The 20,334-nt window shown below is 40.8% G+C and overlaps 1 protein-coding gene across 1 annotated transcript; it reads right to left on the bottom strand.

The window, feature by feature from the left end:
- Positions 1–340: 340 nt before the first annotated feature.
- ZBTB11 (zinc finger and BTB domain containing 11) lies at positions 341–19,501 on the bottom strand. The gene is made up of 11 exons (XM_062515427.1): positions 19,076–19,501; positions 15,903–16,138; positions 15,022–15,253; positions 13,088–13,890; positions 10,713–10,892; positions 9,968–10,204; positions 8,921–9,065; positions 7,756–7,873; positions 4,976–5,134; positions 4,326–4,501; positions 341–3,037 (listed from the first exon to the last, which is right to left on the bottom strand). The coding sequence occupies exons 1-11, from the start codon at positions 19,383–19,385 to the stop codon at positions 2,511–2,513; spliced, it is 3,123 nt and encodes a 1,040-aa protein (XP_062371411.1). The 5' UTR covers positions 19,386–19,501; the 3' UTR covers positions 341–2,510.
- Between the last annotated feature and the right edge of the window lie 833 nt (positions 19,502–20,334).

Genomic DNA, 20,334 nt, shown 5'->3' with positions numbered 1-20,334 from the left:
AACATCTGAAAGCAAAATGGTTACAGCTGGCTACCAGGGGGCTGAGCAGACACCCCTCCATCCCAAGGACTTGCAGCCAAGGCAATTTCAGCATTAATATACACGGTGTTCCATTAGCACTGTGCTCTTGTACAGCCATGTTCTGACACAATTCAGGAGGGCAGTGTCTTTCCTTTCCTCATACAACATAATTCTTTGAGCCCTAAGCAAAAATTTAAAAACAGTTGTTACTAGAACTATCCAGGCTGGAATCTGTCTGTATATGGAAAGTGAAATATTGAAGAGGAATCTGCAACACCCTATTTCCTTGGAGAAAAAAGGAAGTTTCTTGAAAGAGCAATTCATTGGCAGAGCTCCGTTTATTTGATGACAGAAATAACCAGAACTTTATACATCTAACACTAAATAAAAACAGCAAAATGTACAAATCTGATTCATTATGTACAGGAATTCACTAGGAATATTTAATGAATTGACACTTCTCATTAACTTCATTTTTTAAAAAATCCAACACCAACTGCATATTTGCAGTCTGACTTTTGCAGAAGAGTAGCGAATGTCTTAAGTGCTGAAGTCCAAAGAAAAACATAAGGCAACTCCACACAGTTGGGAACAGCAAAGCCAAGAGCGACACTCCCTACTTACCTCAGGCCATTCTGAAAAGGTAAGGCACAGCATGTTAGGAAAGGGGTGCCACAGCATTCAGCTTTGACATTCCTGGCTGAATCTTGTTTAGAAAACAACCTTTTGTGATTAGTTTGGTTGGTGGTTGTTTTTAAACAGCAGATCGCTGAGTCAGTAAAAGCATTCTGACAGTGGATAAGAAGGCTCTGAAATTCAGATTCACTTTTGCTTCTTCCATAGGTTGGGCAAATAAATAAATCCACCAAAGATTAAACTAAGGTGCTGGCAATATTCTTTTCTGTAAGGTAACACACTAAATATACAAATAATGTTCTAGCACTATTTACAGCTATTTTTCCTTGAACACTTCTTCACTTTAGTAATACATAATTATTTTTAAAATAAAAGCATTGAAGTAAGTTTTCAAGTTCATCTAGTGCTCTTTTTAATCTTTTTTCCATCATAATGGCAGTATTTTAATTTTAATCAGGATGGCTATCTCCAGATTCATTACCATACAAAAATTCAAGTTACAGCTAGTAGTATTTTTTTTTAATATTAATTTTAGTTTTACTCCATTTGGTAATTAGAAAATAATGCAACTGTAAAGGGGTGCAGGATATATAAATAGCTACATTATTTCTCTGAAATAAGACCCTGACTTTTGAAAGAGGCATCTACAAATTAATTTGGATCCAAGACAGAACTCAAACATTAAAAATTTTCAACAACTGCTTATCTACAGAATTGCAAAGTATAAAAAGAAAGGTCCGTTGTGTAGTTTAATAGATAGATATCCACACAGTTAAATAAGATGAAAAGTAGAAATTTTCACTAATTCAAATGAGGTGATTACTTTGCCACAGGGTTTGCTGAAATTTTTTTCAATCTATCTGTTTCACAGGTATCAGAGTTATATGCATGTCACTTTATTCATGAAGTTTACTCTGCAATATTACAAGTTTCTGGCTACTTGGGTATCTTGCTGCTGTCCAGGTTAGGAAACATTATACCATTATAGACCGAGAAGAATTTAAAGACTACAGCTCTGATTGTTCACATGCAAAGCACTTTTTTCCTTGACAAACATGCTACTTGCTTTAAAAAAACATGCAGCAACAAAGGAACCTGGTATTAAACCAGGGACATGGAAACCTGGGCCAAGCACAAGTGTCATTCACACTTACTTGCAGGAACACCCACAGAAAGGATTTTCCAACTATGTGGTGTTACACCAGGTATCAACCAGCCCTAGAAATATTCTTCTTAAAGCAGCAGTAATAAGGTCTTGTAGAGATTCTGGTAATTTTGAGACAAATTTAATTTTTACCCCATTCTAAGATTTTCTTATTTCTCTGCCCTGATACTGTCATATGTCCTACTTGGGAATTAGCAGGGCTCCTCCTTTCAATATCACACAAGACAAGATCAGTCTATAACCAGCTGGACTTCCTCAGTTCCTAAAGAAGCGTGCCATTAGAATCCAATACAGGTAATTTGCTTACAAACTTGATGAAATGCACATCAAAACAAACAAAAAAGCTATCATTAGCTGTGCATTTCTAGTTTTTAGTGCAGTCTTTTTATATGTCTTTTATTTTTATTTTTCAAAGTTACAGTATGATACTGCATGACACAAAACCATTATTTTGCCTTCTTTTTTTTTTCAAAGTTACAGTCAGTATAGAAATCTTAGCTTTCAATGCCTTGGCCCACTAGAGTATTGGTATTTTTCCCCTCTAATGCGTGGTGCAGTATTCTGTCATCACAACACTGAGGTACTGAGTATCAACGATTTGAAAACAGGAATCACTTGAAAGCCTGAGATAACCTGTTAAATACTTGGCTCTCACAGATACAGAACCTTACCCTTGCTCTCTCATACACTAAATTGGCTCTGTCTTTGTCACGTGGGCCACTTCTACAGTTTCAATGGCCTGTGTCACTTCAGCCATTTTCTGTCCTTGCTGTTGTGCCAGCACATAATTTACCACCTGCATGATGCTTTGGTCAGAAAGGGTAGAGACTGACGTGCATTCCTCAGTAGCTGCAACTGCTTCAATGGCTTCAAGAGTCTCTCCTGTCACTACCACAGTCTCGCCCTCACCAGCACCAAAGCTGATCTCCGTTTCTTGCTCCTGCACGTCTGATGCTAAAATGCTGATGGCATGCTCCACCTGCGTCCCCTGGTTGTGGAACTGAAGAGTATCCTTTTCCAGCATGATTTTGCAGGGTATGTAGTCCCTGTGGAACTTGGTCATGTGCTTGCGCAGGGTCCGTGCGTCAATGTAGGCCTCGCTGCAGACGGGGCACACGTAGGGCCGCTCCCCCGTGTGCGTCCGCACGTGGCGCTTCAGGGAGCGCGCGTCCGCCCAGGCCACGCCACACGTCAAGCACTCAAAGGGCTTCACACCTGTGCGGGAAAAGCAAGCAAAGCTGACCCACAGCTCACAGAGAGCCACGAGCAGCAGCACTGAGCAAGAACGCAGCAATGCAGTGATGTCTGCCATGTTAGAAAGAGATCCTGTTTGCCATGGTTTCTGTGTAACAATATAATGCAAGCATAATGCATTCTGTGGTGAGATTTTCCTCAAGTGCCCAGCCGAACCCAACACTTCGCTTTAAAAAACTTCACAAGATTCTTCCTTATTTTAAGTGCACAATGCTTAATGGAATTCTGATCATTTTGATGCCTTTCTGAAGCCATGTTTTACTTCACAGTATTTGTCACTTACATTTCTAGTCATCCTTTGCTTCTGTAAATCCTTCTGTACACCTACAGCTTTATCCCTCCTCTTCCACACTGCAGATGTTCAAATACAGCCCCTGATGTTCATATAATCTTATTTTTCCTCGTAACATCTGAGTTCTGTAGTATCTAACAGGGTGTGTGGATGGTGACAAACACCATCTCACTACTAGCTTTTCCTCCGTGACAGTTACTGTAGATTTAGGCTAAGTATCTACCACAGGACACTTCCTCTGTTTAGAAATAAACACAAAATCTCTATTTCAATAGTTAGACAGCTGTCAGATTTACTCTTAAGAGCTCTTTAAAAGGAGACATGCTTCAAAACATGAAGTGGGTTTTGCCCCAGGACAGGAGAATACATGGACTCCCAAAACAGCTGAAAGAACCAAATACTCAAAAATCAATTTCACACCTTACATTTAACATAAAATTGCACATAAATCTTTAACAAAAATATAAAATGTTTTCATATTTTCCACAAACATCATACAGTCTATCACTCGTCATAAATTAAGTAGTTGAACAATTTCCAACACTGATCCTTCTTTTTTTTTTTTTTTCCAACTTAGGCCAATCATTCTCCTATCTGAAGAGTACTTTGTTAACCTTTGAAAATGGAGAATGCTTTAGTGTATCCAATTCTTTTCCAGATTCACCCCACTTAATCACTTAAGTAAAAATGTTTAAGTAAAAATGTTCATCTTCTATTCAGGCTCTGAGGACAAATTGTCACAGTCCCTGTGCCAAGACTGGAGTTATAGAAAGACCCAACAGCAACTTCTGAGAATCACTGGTAGCAAGTTACCAAACCAGGGTTTGCATAGAACTGGAGTATATGTAAAAAACCCCTCCATGTCTTGCCAGACAGGACACACAGAGAAATAATTAACTCCTTTCACATTGTGTTTTTAGGGTTTGAGTGATGTAATGACTATTGTGTTCTACATACCTTCATGATTGTTCATATGTCTTCTATATTCCCGGAGTTGTGTGAATTTTCTTCCACAGTGCTCACAAACTCGTTCCAGATTTTGTTTTGCTCTTCCTTTTTTACCATGTGTGGCTTTCTTTACATGTCTTCGATACAAAGCTTTCTCATAAAATTCTTTTCCACATACATTACACCTAAAATGTGTTAAGTGGGAAATCTATTAAAACCACTCTTGTACGCTTATGTCTTTTAAGCCAAAATACACTTTATTTACAGTATGCACAGTTTAATGGCAATACTGTCTTATATGGCAAGTAGTTTGATAATTAGAAGTAATATTGTTGGACTGAACTACATTTCCTCTTATCCACAGCCACAAAGCCTCCACTTCTCCTTATAGAGAAGGGAGATCACATAAGTTTCTAACTTCACTGATTGTATTTATTCTCTTGTGACTTCACATCTTAGTTTCCAGCACTGTGTCCCAGGTTAGCAGCTAACTCACACTATTTAAAGCCACCATCCACCCTCAGGTACTCAAGACCCCAGACACCATCAGCCCATTGGTACTTTAAAAGTGGACTAGGCAGTGCCTGGTTGACAGGCTGAGATCTCTATAACCCCACTTTGATCAGGACATTTAAGTTGTTAAATTAATTTCCTCTTACCTATAAGGGTCTGTGACAGAATGAGACTTTACATGAGAATACCAGTCCTTCTTCCAGCTGTAACATTTTCCACAGAATTGACACTGAAATGGCTTCACACCCAAATGTTTATTCATATGCTGCCGAAGATCGCGAGCTTCATAGAAACTCTTCTCACACCTGTAATAGCAAATGCTTTAGCATTCCATACAAGAAAAGCACTGTTTTCAACATCACTGGGACCTTCTTTCCTGGCAACTGAAGACTGAGAGCACCTACTGTATCATCAGTACTTATTTAAATCACAATCCCATTCTAAACTAGGAAAAACTGAAGAAAAACAGCAGCTTATTTGAAAGCCTGGAATAAAACTTGAGGACATCTGAAATTCTTTTGTCTGTTAATGAGTAACTACATTCTTTCTGCAGTTTTAACAGAGGATAATCAAAGGCAAACCAACTGGGATACATGAGAAATTTGTATTATACCATATGAATATATGAGGACATTAACAGCTGTTTCTTCCCTTAACCAAAGAGGACTGACACAAAGATAACTGGAATTTGTTGTTTTTTATCTTCAAATGTAGGGTTTTTAGTAGAAATTAAAAAAAAAAAAAAACAAAATCAAATTCAGGATACTGCAAGAAAGTATCTTAAACTTTTGATACTCATTCTTTAGGTTGCTGCTTGTACACATCTTAACCCAGGCTAACTTATGGTTTTCCTTCACTTGTACTTTGCTATAATATGACTATACAGCTCTTCTTGGTATGAAGACTACAGAGTTTGGTCTAATGAAAAACATGGTTTCTCCCTTTGCAAGAAACTCTGCTGCTCATTTCTCTGTCTTCCTCATGTAACAACATACAGCTGCATGACTTCAAGAAAGGACAGAGGCAGAGCAATGCCAACAAGCAAAAGTGGATGATTTAATTTCTACAGTATCAACCAGTGGAATGAGGGAATCTCAGAAGTCACAGTATCCAGTGGAATCTGAAAATGAGAAAAGCTTCCATACAGGAACAAAACATTAGATATTACATTGCCTGAATAATGGGTATTCTGGAGAGAAAAAAAGTCTTTGCTTTTGAAGGAGAAAAAAAACAAAGTGGGTAACAGTCCCTGAGCCATCCAAACAACCTCCTCCTAGGTTGGAAAATCTGACCAGTCCAGTTCAAAAAATAGAGTTCTCACAGATTTTCAGTTTGCACATCCACATAAAAAGTACCAGAAAGACCTCTAGGGGCTTGAATGAGGTTGGCACTTGGTGCTCTCTCCTCAAGGATTGCGTTATTTGGAAAAGCCATTAGAGAAGCTAAAAAAAAAAAAAAGTCAAGCAACACCACCCTCTAACACTATTATGCATTACTGCAATTTAGTCAAACACATACTTCACTGCAAAACTTCCAGGAACATTTTAGGAAAATAACTCATGGTCAGCTTTGCTCAACTGGGCCAGAAGTTCAGACTGAAGTCTGACAGTGAGTTTTCCATTCCAAGCCACCAAACTAAAAAAACTGAAGTCTGGTCACTGCTTAGTGAAGCTCTCTAAACCACTGGTGACAACATGAATTACATCCTCGGCAGAGACCTTCGCTGGAGAAGCAGCAAGGACTGCGTCTGTTTTGAAGAAGCTGGGGAGGCAAAATTTCTTCTCTGTCAAAGTGATTTCTTGCATCCATGGCCCTACTGCTTTGAGTAAAAAAAAATTATTTTATAAATATATTTCACCATCAAAACTAAAACTGCTTTCCATAGTATGTTTCATAAACAGTGTCTGTGCATCCTATTAGCTCTGTCCTTTGTATTTTTAGCATTATTACTTCTAGCATTAAAAATCACTAAATAAAAACATTACTGACAGAACTGCAGTTTTCATAATTTAGAAAATATTTTTTCTAGCATGCAGCAGCACTGAGATACTTCAAACAATTCTTTAGATTATTGTTTCTTTAAAACCTTGAGTTGCTACAGGCAATCATATTGCACTACTCCTCTCAATATTTGACAGAGCTTCCCAGGGACCTCATTGTGAGCTCCAAAATTAAACATTATAAACAAGTGTTCTTCTGCAGGGCACTTGAAAGGTTCCCTATAATCTGCTTGGTCATGGAAAAAGTATCCATGTATGTTTTGCTAATGCACTAAGAATACACTTTCCAGTTACAGTTTCTGCTTTGCTAAAGTTCTCAATGCTGTCATTTCAATACTAATAAACGCCACTAATAACAAAAATAAATGCCATTTATTGCAATATTTAAGTGGTCATATATGTTTTACAATCAAGAGAACTGCAACAGTCAGTGGGTCTCAGTTTGTGATGCTCCTGAACAGCTGTTCACTACACACAGCACGTTTTAGCAAACACTGCACCCAAGTGCAGGACATTGCAGACGTTACAGGACAGCTGCAAATCAAACTGAAATCCACTATCACACTACAAGAGGGCAAAACCAGACTGAAGGCCCTTGGCCTCTTACAATATTACACTCTTTTATCTGTCGTACAAAAAAGCTGTGTACCCACACAGCTACTGATTACAGCACCAATTACAGTGCAAAGTCATTAGAGAACAGCTGCATGAAACTAGAGCAAGGTAACAGCTTAAAACCAAGCCTTTTGCTCTCCAGCATATATTTCACAAAAATGTATTTTTTATTCTCATGCTTTACAAGTCTTATCTCAGGCCAGTGGAACAGTTTTACACTACAGCAAGGAGCTGCTTTTAATCTTGAGAATTAGAAGGATCATTAATGCTAAGAAAAGAAGCCCACCAAAACCACCTATCACCTGACTTACTGAGTACACTGATATCCCCGAACTTCAGGCTTTGGCTGATGTTTCTTTATGTGTTTACTGAGTCCTGATGCCCTGTGGAAAGATTTTCCACATATGGAGCAAAGATATTTGGATTCTCCTAGAAGAAACAAAACAAAAAGTGTTACCAAACCAGACCTCCATTTTTCTGGAATGCTCTCTGAGACAGGTTTTTAATTCATATATAACTTCAGTAATCAGAGCAGTAGTACAAAGAGAAGTTTAATTACACACTGATGGAATTTTAAAGTGTATTTTTTATGTGCTAATGTAATAATACATGGTGGAGGGGGAGTAGCAACTCTAAATTACTTTATTTCATGCAGGTACATCACTGTAACTATGATTTAGTGAGGAAAAGTGAGCAGCCTAAAAAGCTGCTCTCTTGTGTGAAAAAGCCCCACAACTAACTGTGTTTATGTATTATGCAACTTCTTCAGAAGCACAGCATTGCTCATGGATTATTGCTTGTATCTTGCATTCGTGGAAAAACACCTTAACATAAAAGTTTCTGCTCCATTTCATCAACACAGGAGTGAGGACCACTAATACAAATTCCTTAATTTCAGGAACAAATTATCCTGAGTATCTCTCTTGATTCTGCCCAGCACAGAAAACCAGAAACACAGACAACCTTCACAATTTACAATTTTAAAACTCTGCTTGTATTAAATTATTATATTGTCATCTTTCACATGCTAAGATCTTTCAAGACACTAGGCTTCATAAAATGTCAGTTTTAGTACAGAAAAATCTTGTAAAATATATATGGAGATTCTGAGACATTTAACTTAGCATGTTTTCCTCTAAAAGGAGAGGCAGACAGATTAAGTGCACTAGAACAGTCCAGCCTGTTGCCTATTTCTTGTTGAACTGACAAGATACAGGCATTAAATACATACATAAAACCACAGGAACAGACCAACCACAATTCCCCGTTCTTGTATAGAACATTTAGATAATAACATTAAACTATGGTAAAACAGCCCAGAAAATGACTATGTATCTCAGCTGCCTGACCAGAAAAAAAAGAACAAGCTACCATTTTTTTTTAAACAGTTCCTCTGACACTGAAGAACAATGTTAAAGTTCAGCATCATACAATAAAGCCAAGCAAAGGAGAAGTATTCCCTTTCTCATCACTTACCTGTATGAATGCTCATGTGTTCCTGAAGACTTCTTTTTGTGACAAAAGACTTTTCACACAAGTCACACTTGAACTGTTTCTGTACTTCATGGAGAGCTAAGTGCATTTTTAATCCATGCTTATATGTAAAGGTCTTTCCACAAACCTAAAAAAATCCATTTATGGTGGAACAGAACAAATAAAACTAATTATGTAATAGGTGTTTAACTTCAAATGTAACAAAACCTCTTGTATTTCTTGGGAATTAGGATGGCCAAGCCTGTGATTTTGCACCAGTGACAGAACTGGTCTGTTAAAAAAAAAAATAATCAAAGGAAAACATTCTTCTAGGCACAAGAATATGAACTTCCTCAACTCGAATTCATTCTAGTTTTCTCACTCTTGGACAGTGGGTAGCTAGGCTGAAAGGATAGTGCAGGAGGGAATCCTTTCCAATGACTTGCAGCTGTACTGATTACCAAGGAGTGGAAACATCTGTGTCTGGCCAATCAGTTTGGAGGATATAAAGGAGTGGGTTAGATGGCCACTACACAGGTACTTGCAGCTTGAGTTGGAGCATAAGATTGAGCGGTTGCTGGCTGTGCTGTGAGGAGGTAAGAGACACGCAGTCTTGCAAGGGGCAGGGGTTAGCTAGTCATGCAGAATGAAAGAAGGGGTCAGTGTTGTGTGAAGCTGCCTGTAAGACAAGGAATCAGTACTATGTGAAGCTGCCAATAAGAGGAGGAGTCAGAGTTATCAGTGAAAGGCCTATGAAAGAAGGAGTCAGAGTTGAGAGGAAAGAAATTTGATAAGAGAAGGTGGCATATAGTTTGCTACTCAAGGCTTGGTGGAGATACCAGTTAAAGGGCTGGTGGTGATACCAGCCCTGTCCATTTCGACATAATAATTGCAACATTGGACTGCAAGCAATTTCATTGTGAATGTTACACTAGTCTTCCCTACTGTGAAGTGATAAAGATTTACCTAAATTTTGGGTCACAGCATCAATACCAAAACACTGGTAACAGAGAACATGACTAATCTGATTAGGGAGCAAAAGGACTTTACCTTGCATGCGTGGGGTTTGACACCTGTATGTTTAAGCATATGTATTCTGAGAGAATAGAGCTTTGGCAGAGTTCTTCCACATATGTCACACACGAATTCCCGTTTGGTTCTCCCTTTCACTGAGGACATGCCTGTTCCGTCGGCACCTGGAGCTGCAGCAGTGGCTTCTGTCTTCCGTGTGTGCCGCACCAGATGGGCCCGCAGGGAGGCACCGTATTGGAATTCTTTCTTACACAACTAGGACATAAAAAAATACAACTTCACCTTGCATATAACACTCAGAACTATTAAAAAAAAAGGACAAACAAAAAAAACCCCAGACGTAATCCAATGTTTTAAGTACAGTAATATGAGTTAAATTTATAATCCAACACCAACAGCCATTTTGTCTAAGGTTAATGAACAGTTGTAAATTTTTATTTTATGGCTACTGACAGAACCACTGATCACCTCCCAGTGAGATTAACTTCCAGTCTAGACTAAGCACAAATTTACTGGTAGGGTTAAGAGCAAATCCCATGGTAACGTTGACTTCAGCAGCAAGGCACACACTGCTGTCAGGCCAAGTGGCTGCACTCCGTTCTACCTCACCCCAGCCAGATCAAGGCTGTATCCAACTCTGAAATCCGTAAGGAAAATAAATATATGTACCAAAAAAGTCAACAAAAAAAAATATAATTACTGAATTAATTTTCATAAGGAGGAAGGTTTACACAGAAAAAAAAGAAACAACCCCTCAACTTACTGGGCACTTATATTCTTTAGATCTTTCATGTTTCAGTGTGTGCATTATAAGTGCATAACGCCGCTGGAACACCATTCCACAGTCAGTGCATTTGTGCTGAGCTTCCACTTCATTCTTTTCCATGGTGTCTCTTTTGGGCTGTTTCATTTTTTTCCCTCTTTGTACTAGCTTCATGGCAACCTAGGTTGGAAAAACAGAACCTTTGAATGAATTTTACTGTGCTCTTCTTCATACCTTGTCTGAAAGTCTGTATTAAAACATGATATTCAGTGTTACTGTAATACCTCTTAATTTTGCTCAGCTGACTTAGTTGCTCAAAAGTTACCTTTTTCCAGTTCACTACAAAATACAGATCTCAAGGTGAATAAAAAAACATGCTTTTTATAAAGCCATAAACTAATGATGATGGTCACACAGTGATTTACCAGTTCAGAAACAATGAACTCTTCAGCCCTGAGTAACTGCTTAAGTGACAGCTACGGGACAGATACAGAAGAACCACAGAGTACTGCCAGTCAGGATTTCTATCAAGTTAAGGGCATTCCAGCTTTCCTAGAGATTTTATCTAGGAATAAGGCACTAGTAGATTTTTATTAGGTGGTAGTGACAGTGCTACCTGGAGCTGATAACCTCATGTTCCTTTGTAGAAACTTGCTGCCAAATTCTTAAAAAGCCAAATTCTTAAAAAGCCAAATTCTAAGTGATTGGGTTGAAATGTCCTCTATCAGGTGTGCCCATTTTGGGTTCCTGAGAATAAGGCAAGGGAAGGAAGTACAAGCATCCCCATTTCTTCATCCTGTTCTCCCAACAAGTGAGGTATCTAGCAGTTTTTGAAAACATGCCAGCACTTCCATGCCTCTGAAAACCAAACTGAAACTCAACACAGAGAAAACTTTTTGATATATTTTTTTAAATTTTCCTGTTGCCCTGAAAACTTGAGCGAATTTGGCAAGACTGTGAAGCCACAAAAATAATTTTGTTCAGTACATGATTAGTAAGAGCTAGGAAAATAATTAATTCCTACAATGCACACCTCATCCCAAATATCTCCATGCCAGGTACAAGTAGTGTATTTTATATCAGCAGCATTTTTCCTGAAATCTCTTCCTTTTATTCTCCCAGCATGAAAACTGGGAACTCAGGAGAGTATCTCCTTCCCAAAACTTATATGACATCCCATGCCATAGGGGAAGTTGAGAGATGAAAAAAACACCAAAAGCTAGAAAGGAGTCAGAGTTACATGAGAGCAAGGTCTGTAAAAGAAGGCATGTAGAATTTGTGACTCAAGGGCTTGTGGTGATACCAGCCCTGTCTGTCTCAACATAACTGTGACACAAAAGTTGGAAAGCAGAAACTTATTCCTGAATCCAGTCCTGAGTAATCATCTAAACCAATTTCTTTTTTCCCCAAGTCTGTGCACTTCACTCCTGTCAAGGAGCTAGATTTAAAAACTGCAAAATACATTAACAGGAACTATTCCCAAAAGTAAAAATTCCCCTTCCCAAAACAGAACAAAACCTTGGCGCTCTCCAACCAGCAGAAATAGGTTGCTCAAGTATTTTGATTGCTCTAGTTTTAGCAACTGGGCTTTAAGCTGTCCACCTATAAAAAGACACTAATGCTACAGTTTCTATCTACCAGGGTGTTGCAATCATAACAAATTATTGTCCCATGTGCTGGACTGGTGGCTCTAATATGCAAAACTCTCAGGACTCTTCTGGAAATCAACAGTTCTTCAGAAGACTTTGACAACATGCAGGTAAGTGCACTTTGTCACAAACTAAATGCATGAATGCCCAATGAGATGATTGTCAACTGTCCACAGGCACTGAAAGAAGAAAGGCGCTCAAAGAGGAAAGAGTAGTAAGACTTCCATTAAAAAAAAAAATTGCAACTGGAACTAGTTCAATTAATAAATATTTAGTATGTTCAGGTGCTAGTTTTTAACACCAGTGCTATATGAACCTTTCTCTTAACTGACCCAAATTAGAAGGTAGCAGGAATGCATTACTGTGACTGATGACTACATTTTAAGATCTATGTGGGATGTAAAACTTTTCATTCCCAATGCTGTTGTCAAGTAGAATCTCACTTCTCTAATAGACAAATGTATGTCTCTATGACTGACACACACAAGTGAGCTCAGAATTAAATTCACAGAGCATTAAGAATTTTGGGGAGATGATACAACTTCTGTCCAACTGTAAGAAGCTGTGAGAAGATACTCAACCTAGACTGTGGCCACTGAGCATTCTAAGGACCTTCAATATAGAAGGAATACTGAAGCCAAGTCCATGCTTTTGGGATTTTGTCTGCACAACTGTCACAGCTTAGAAATTACTCCGGTAACTACAGCCTAATGACAGACAGAATACCTGCTGCACTGCAGATTTAGGATTTTTCTTTCTATTCTGCAGGTTTTTTTCAATTCCTTTATGCAGCCTGATGTATCCCCCCTCACTGACTGAACGTTGGCGAAGCTTGCTTTTGTAAGTATCGTCCTGGCTGGAAGTGAGGCTTTCTGGCTGGGAACTGGAGCTGCTCTGCTCATTACTTTTTTGCTTGAGTGACTCTGAGGAGTTTTCAGGAGCAGAGTCCACATGTGCTTTATCACTTTGATTTTGAACTGTCTCAGTTTCCCTTTGACTCTGAGCGTCCACAGCTTCCACAGCCACTGGCTCAGTGCTGAGCCTGTTGCACAGGCTGTTTGAAATACTCTCCACCAGCTGGATCTTGATGTAATTTTCAGTTGTTTCACACTGCTCCACAGGCTTGGAAGGACCACCTGCAGTGACCTCCAGAGGCTCTGGCTGCAGGAGGTCAGACTCAGGTGCAGCTGCCTCCTCTGTCCCAGCAGAGGAAGGAGCTCTATTCACAGCTACTGGCACTTCACTGGCTGTGAGTTTAGGTTGCTCAACACCATCCATGGGCTGCATCTCCACTTCAGCCTGCTCTGCTAGATTTTGTGTTGACTCTACTGTTTGAGTATCTCCCTTTTGGTACACTGTAATTTGCTTCTCTTCCATCTGTTTGTGCACATTCTCACAGATTTCAAGGACCTCTGACATGAAGAGATGCCGGGCAAGCATGGCCACTTCTGCCATACTACAGAAGTCAAACGTTAGTTCTGAAGTATAAGCAAATTCCAATAAAGGCAGGAAACTGGACTTGCAGAAACCTACCAGGAATAAAACAAGATATTAGAGCAAATAATGATGACCTGAAATTACACCAAAATATCCCACGATGAATACAACAGTTCAGTTGTATACAGATACAGGTAAGTCTGAAATTTGGGGCAAAACACATTTGGAAATAAGCCCATCACTGGGACTCAATCAATTGTCATTTACACTACAGCTTCTTCCTCATGTAGTTTCTATGTGTGGGTAAGCTCAGATAACTTTTCCAATAACTAAATACAACTTAGGTAGTTTCACAATAAAATTCTTGGAGGAATATTTCAAGATGCTGGGAGAGCCACAGTACCTTAGGAGCAGATTAATTAAACCAAAGTCTTTCTGGATCTGCTACATTCAGAAAGTACTCAGGTCTTAAGTAACAAGTGATGTGGTAGAAAAATAAGAAAGGAGCTCTTGAAAACAATAAAAATATGAATATATACATAGAAATGCTTAAATATAATAATTTGGTATAATTTCCCACAGTTGCATAAACAATAAATCAAATATTTAATGTGGGGCATGTTCTGGACCATTTTATTAGAAAATTTTTGTTCATATGCATGTGTATTATTCATGACAGTTAATAAATGAGAAAGCAATGCAGAAGACATATGTTCTGTACACTATTCTTCATCACCATAAAGCTATTTTTAGAACATTTATTTTAGAATTGTCTCCTATCTTTCATGTACCAAGTCTGAGAAATAAGCAGACATGTGTAATTCTACTTCACAGAAATAAGAAGCAATTTAGCATTTGTTAAGCTGAACAGCTCTCCAAGCAGCTTGTCAACATCCCCACTTGATATATTCAAGCATTTGATTTTGTTCCCTTTTTAATGTTTGTGAGAAATACAAGGTGGAAACACGCCTAAGCAAGGTTAAAATCCATCAAAAGCTTCTCAGAAATTTTAAGATTAAATACCACAGCTCATGGAAGATCAGATTAGGTAAAATCAGAATGATCACTTTTGCATTACGATCCACACAAAATACTTTTAGATGAAAAGACAGAAAAAAGCAAGATAAAAATTTGGTTGTCTTCAACACTCAAGACTGAATTAAATACTGTACACCTTACTTAGGATAGTATGATTTCTAGCTTTGAAACCCACAGCAATTCACCTGACAGATCCACTACAGCTTCATGACTAGTGACAGCTCCCTTTTCAATGAAGAGCTCTCGGAAGTACTCGCTGTTGGCTGCCAAGACAGATTTGTGAGCTTTGTACTCCTCTCCTTCAATCAGCAAAGTCACATCACAGAACTGATTGGAAAGCCTCTGCTGATTCAGTTGGTTTAAGACTGACAGACAATGTTTGGAAGATGACTGCTTCACAAGGCCCTTACTGTCAACCTGTCATAAACAACATTTGAGAACTTCATTACATTTAGATTGTGCCTTTTTAAGCATTCACACTGAAACACAGAAAATTATTATTTTCTGCAACTATACAATCAGTTCAAGCCTGTAGAATATAGAGTTCATTTTACTGTTGTTTTCTTTCTTTAAGTTTCACCCTCCCTCCAAACGCAATTAAAACAGACTGGAAAAACAGGAAGACACATTCAAACAGCTCTTTGACTGTATTTTTCTATGCTACAGTCTGAAAAAGTTTCTAAATTCTTATGTCTTTATGTGCATGTGAACCTGCAGTTACAAAGAAGAATTTTATGTACCAGTATAGCATCATTTATTAAGGAAAAGATATAGAGCCCATAAGAATCTCGTATGTGATGTTTTACTACTGGCAATTTTGCCATTTTTTAATCTTAAGATTCCATATTCATACTATAGAGGGTGATTTTATTTCCCAGCAATGTCATCTTATAATTAATTTCATGACATATAAACCAGTATCCTATTTCTATATAATCAACATATTTGGAAAAATTTATATAGTCTTATTGTTACAAGATTATCACAACAATGGAAAATAAGTACACGACCAAGAACATAGTAACAGAAAATGCAAATCCATTCAGATGTAAACAATGGTACTTACAAACACAAGCTCATGCTTTGCTATTGGCTTCTTCTTCACAGGCTTTGGGGATGCAGTAGGGATTGATGCTGTGTTGCTCAATTCATCATCTGTTTCATTACTGTCTTCATGAGATTTTGCATCAAGTCCTAGCTCCTCTAGCATTTCAGAAGGATCTGAGAGAGATCTAGAGCGATCTAGCTTTTCCTGGCACTTGCTGCATTCCTTAATGTAATCTTTAACCTGCTTAAGAATACCTAAGAAAAATTAATGAAGCTTGATTAGGCTTCTAATCTTAATTCAATTTACTATAAACAAGTAACTAAGTATGTAGGTGATTAGCAAAACACTGATAATGAGTAACAAAAAATATTACATACTAACCAAGAAAAATAAAGTCAGTCACCTACACTTTCCCTCTCTTATCCATTATTACCAATTCTGTTTCTCTCACACCATTGCATATTTTATGTCGCTACTGCTAATTTGAGATAGAACAGATAGAACATCCTACATCAAGCAAACCTTCCTAGAAAGATTATTAAGGCTAAAAAAAATAATAGTACTTAGACATTTAGTCTCATAATCCCAGGGTAATGATGGATGTAACATAATCCTGCATTTAGCCCAAAAAATGGCTTGTTCTTCCTGAAGAGGACAAGAAAAATTGGAAGGCTCACCTAAGAGCTTCTGCAAGATTGGGATCAACTGTGCTATATGCAATGATACTGATATGTATTATTAACACTGATTTAAATCAACTGCTTATGATTTTGGAATTTAAATAAAGCCATTTCCCACCAGTACTTTAACCAGTGGAACCAAATATAAATGACAGGAGCAGAGGAAATAGCCTGAATTTGTGTTAGCAGAGGTTAATGTTGGATATCAGGAAAATGTTCTTCCCCCAGAAGTTGGCTGGGCCCTGGAACAGGCTCCCCAGGGTCACAGCACCAAGTCTGGCTGAGTTCAAAAAGTGTTTGGACAATGCTCTCAGGGTTGACTCGTGGGACTTTTGGGGATGATCCTGTGCAGGGCCAGGAGTTGTACTCAATGATCCTTGTTGGGTCCTTTCCAAATCAGCACATTCTGCAATTCAGTAAACAATCTCAGATACTCAACTGGTCTTAAGCTCAGGGTCCTCTTTCTAGATACCAAGGCATTTTCCATGCATGGCTTTCAATCCAAATTAGTTTTCTTCACTAGAATAATATAAAAGCATATGTAGCAGCTGAGCCTCTATGGTTCAAAATCCAGCACAGCTCGAAAGCTTTGCTGACAGATTTGCTGGTTCACATCTTCTCAGAGCATGACTTGCACTACCATTACATACATCTCTCTGTAAGGATCAGGGAAACAGAGACTTAAGACAAGCTAAGACATTCATGCCCATTTCAACATTCGTACATCTCCTTGATTTCATCTGAAATAAGACAGGAGGTCTCTGGCCTGCAAATCACATCTCCAACACCCTTCCTGGTCCCTGGGCCATTCTCCAGCCTATTGCCTTGCAGTTACAGAACAGGCTGATGTCCATCTCAGGATGACAGCTGGGCCAAAGCTGTTGTCCATTAGCAGCCAAAGCGTACTGTAATGGCAGGGAAAACACTGTTTTAAGGGACACATATAAGAAACATAATACTTGAACTGAAAGCATGGAATGAATTTTAGTATTCTCAGTGTGAGAGAAGCAAGAGGATATAGGGTGTGCAAATAAAGGTGACCAATATGATCAAAAGAATACAGAATGCCCTCTCCTGATGAACAGAAGCTACACCAAGGCCCATGGAGGATGTTTCCAGCACATGATGAGAGTAGATGCCAGAACAGTACAATGCTGGGCAGACAATGAGAATGCAGATAAAGTCAAGGAAACCACTATCCACAATGGCTATATCAGCTTTAAGATGCCAAATCCTTTTTCACATGAAAAGATCTTCAAGCCAATGAGATCTGGACTGGAGGGATCAGATGCAGCTGGAGCAAAATACCTCCAACTGAAAATAGAGAAAACTAAAGCTGAAATTACAGACCTGCTGATGGATGAAGAAAGCAGAACAAGAGAAGCAATACAGATACACACTGGGCCCATGGCAAGTGAAAAGAAGGCTATTTTTTTAATGGACACCTGGGGCTAAAAGTAGAACACCAAATCCAAAGAGAACAAGACATCAAATAAGCCAAAAGAAAGTTCCAATTGGGAATTATTGCCAAAGGGTTCAGGCACCACCATTTGTAACAGCTGTGATATCACTCAGGACCCAGCTGAGAATTAGTCTGGTCTTTTCAGCTTTTCATTGCAAGAAAGAGACAAATATAACAGTGAGTGCCAGGACTATCAGCCACCACCGGCAGCTGTAGTACTTTTAACATGAACACGATCAAATGTGTGAATGAGGTCCAAAACTAACCCAGGTCACATGGAATGGATTATCACCCTATCCCAAGGGCACAGCTGAGATTTCACTGTCTTACCTGAGCTACGTGCAAGACCAGGAGGGGACAGCTGTACTTCATATTTCCATATATTTAAGGTACCACCACCAGACAAGAAGCTCTGGACAATTTGCTGACCAAGATGTACTGTGCAGAGTGAGCTCTGCCTCTCCGGGTGTGACACAATGTCCCTGTCCACAGACCACGTGCTTCGAGGTGGCCTTTAAAGCCACTGGTCTCTCAGCAAGTGACAGTTCCCTCCTGCTCCCGCAGGGAAGGCATACAGAGATCCCCTTCAGTGCAAGAGAGACACGTAACTGCTGGAGCAGGTACAGTGAAGGGCAACAAAGATGATTAAGGGACTGAATAATCTCTTTTACAAGGAAAGGCTGAGGGAACTGGGTCCGGTCAGCCTTGAGACGAGACGACTGAGAGGAGACTGCATTAATGTATATAAATATCTAAAAAGAGGATGTCAGAAGCATGGAGCAAGACCTCGGTGGTGCCAAGCAAGAGGCAACGAGCAAAAAGTGATGCACGGGAAGTTTTACGTGAAGACGAGGAAAAATTGTAAAGGTGACTGCACTGGTGCAGGCTGCCCGAGAGGTTGTGGAGTCTCCCTCAATAGAGACAGTCAAGAACCATCTGGACGCAGTCCTGTGCCATGCGCTCTGGGACCCTGGGACGTACTGCGATCCCTTCCACCCGCGGTTCTGTGGCTCCGTGCCCCAGCTGCCGCCCCCGCCCGCGGCGCTCACCTCTCCACCAGTACTTCTGCGAGAGCCCCTGCCAGGTCTGCAGCCGGGTGCGATGCGCGCCGTCGGGCGCCAGGTGCGCGGCGCGGATGAGGCGGGCGCGGCGCTCGGCCTGCAGCACCACCTCCAGCTCGGCGAAGCGCTGCTGGTCGCGCTGCCGCCGCTGGTAGTACAGGGTGCCGCCGCGCACCACGTAGCAGGCGGCGGCCTTGCGGATCTTCCGCTTGGCGTTGCCCTCGGTGCCCGGCGCGTATGGCTCCCGCTCGTTCGTCAGGTACCGCAGGATGGCCAGGTAGCTCTCCTCGCTGGACATCGCGCGGCAGGGGCACGGGAGCCACCCCCGCGCCCTCGGAGCCTGGCCGGGGCTGCGGAGGAATCTCCCGGGATAAGGGAAGGGGGGTCGGGATCGGCCCCGGCCCGGCGGGAGCCGCGCCCGGGGGGGAACTGGAGTGTCACAGCCCGCGGCGGCAGGAGGGAGGAAGAAGCTCGGGCAGCAGCGGCGGCGGAAAGACAAAATGGCTGCTGCACAAGCGGAAGTGAGGTACAGTGGCGCGCGCGCAGGAGGGGCCGGGAAGGGGCGGGGGCGCGGGGAAGAGCCCGGGGGAGCGGGTCCGCCATCTTGGAACCGGGCAGAGGAGAGCCCGGGCGCAAGGCTGGGGCCACCATGTTGGAGTCGGGTAAAGCCTCCCGCGGGGGCGCGGTCGTGGCGGCGGGAGCTTGGGAGGCTCCCGAAGGAATCCCCATACAGCCCCGGCTACGAAGCGAGCGGCTTCTGCTCCAGAACTGCCTCGGGGGCAAGAGCTGCGAGCAGAGCAGCAGGGTAATTCGTGCTGACGAGGAGCAGCACCAGCGCGGGCGGGGCGGCGCCGCAGCCATGTTTCGGGGCGCTCAGTGCGCGCTGTTTTTATTTGTAAGAGGCCAGAAAGAGAATCCCTTAGATGTGAACTGCGCGTTTTACTTGTCCGAGCTCTGCGCTGGAACCGCGGGCTGTGGCGCCCAAGGAAAGTGCATCTGGATGGAGCAGAGTGATCCCCAAACACAGAGATACCGACCCGACAGAGCGAGACCGGCCAAAGGCGTTATTCGTATAGAAAAAGGGTTCTGTATTTAGTTTTCCGATTTATTTTAACAATGGTAGTGGTCGAATACTGGAACAGGTAGCCGTTCTGGTAGGAGGTTGTGGAATCTCTGTCCTTGGAGTTGCTTTCAAGACTCAGCTGGATACTAAGCAATGTCATCTAAACAGACACGCTTTTGAACAA

This window comes from Cinclus cinclus, chromosome 2 (genome assembly GCF_963662255.1).
Source record: "Cinclus cinclus chromosome 2, bCinCin1.1, whole genome shotgun sequence".
NCBI lineage: Eukaryota > Metazoa > Chordata > Aves > Passeriformes > Cinclidae > Cinclus > Cinclus cinclus.
This window is presented reverse-complemented; position numbering and strand designations above follow the sequence as displayed.

Bases quoted from the DNA above. Each gene is read 5' to 3' on its own strand.
- ZBTB11 (XM_062515427.1), bottom strand. From the start codon at position 19,385: ATGTCCAGCGAGGAGAGCTACCTGGCCATCCTGCGGTACCTGACGAAC. The intron at 15,254-15,902 runs GTAAGTACCATT...TGTTTATGACAG, and splicing joins CAAAGCATGAGCTTGTGTTT to GTTGACAGTAAGGGCCTTGT. The intron at 9,066-9,967 runs GTAAAGTCCTTT...GGATTTTTTTAG, and splicing joins TCAAACCCCACGCATGCAAG to GTTTGTGGAAAGACCTTTAC.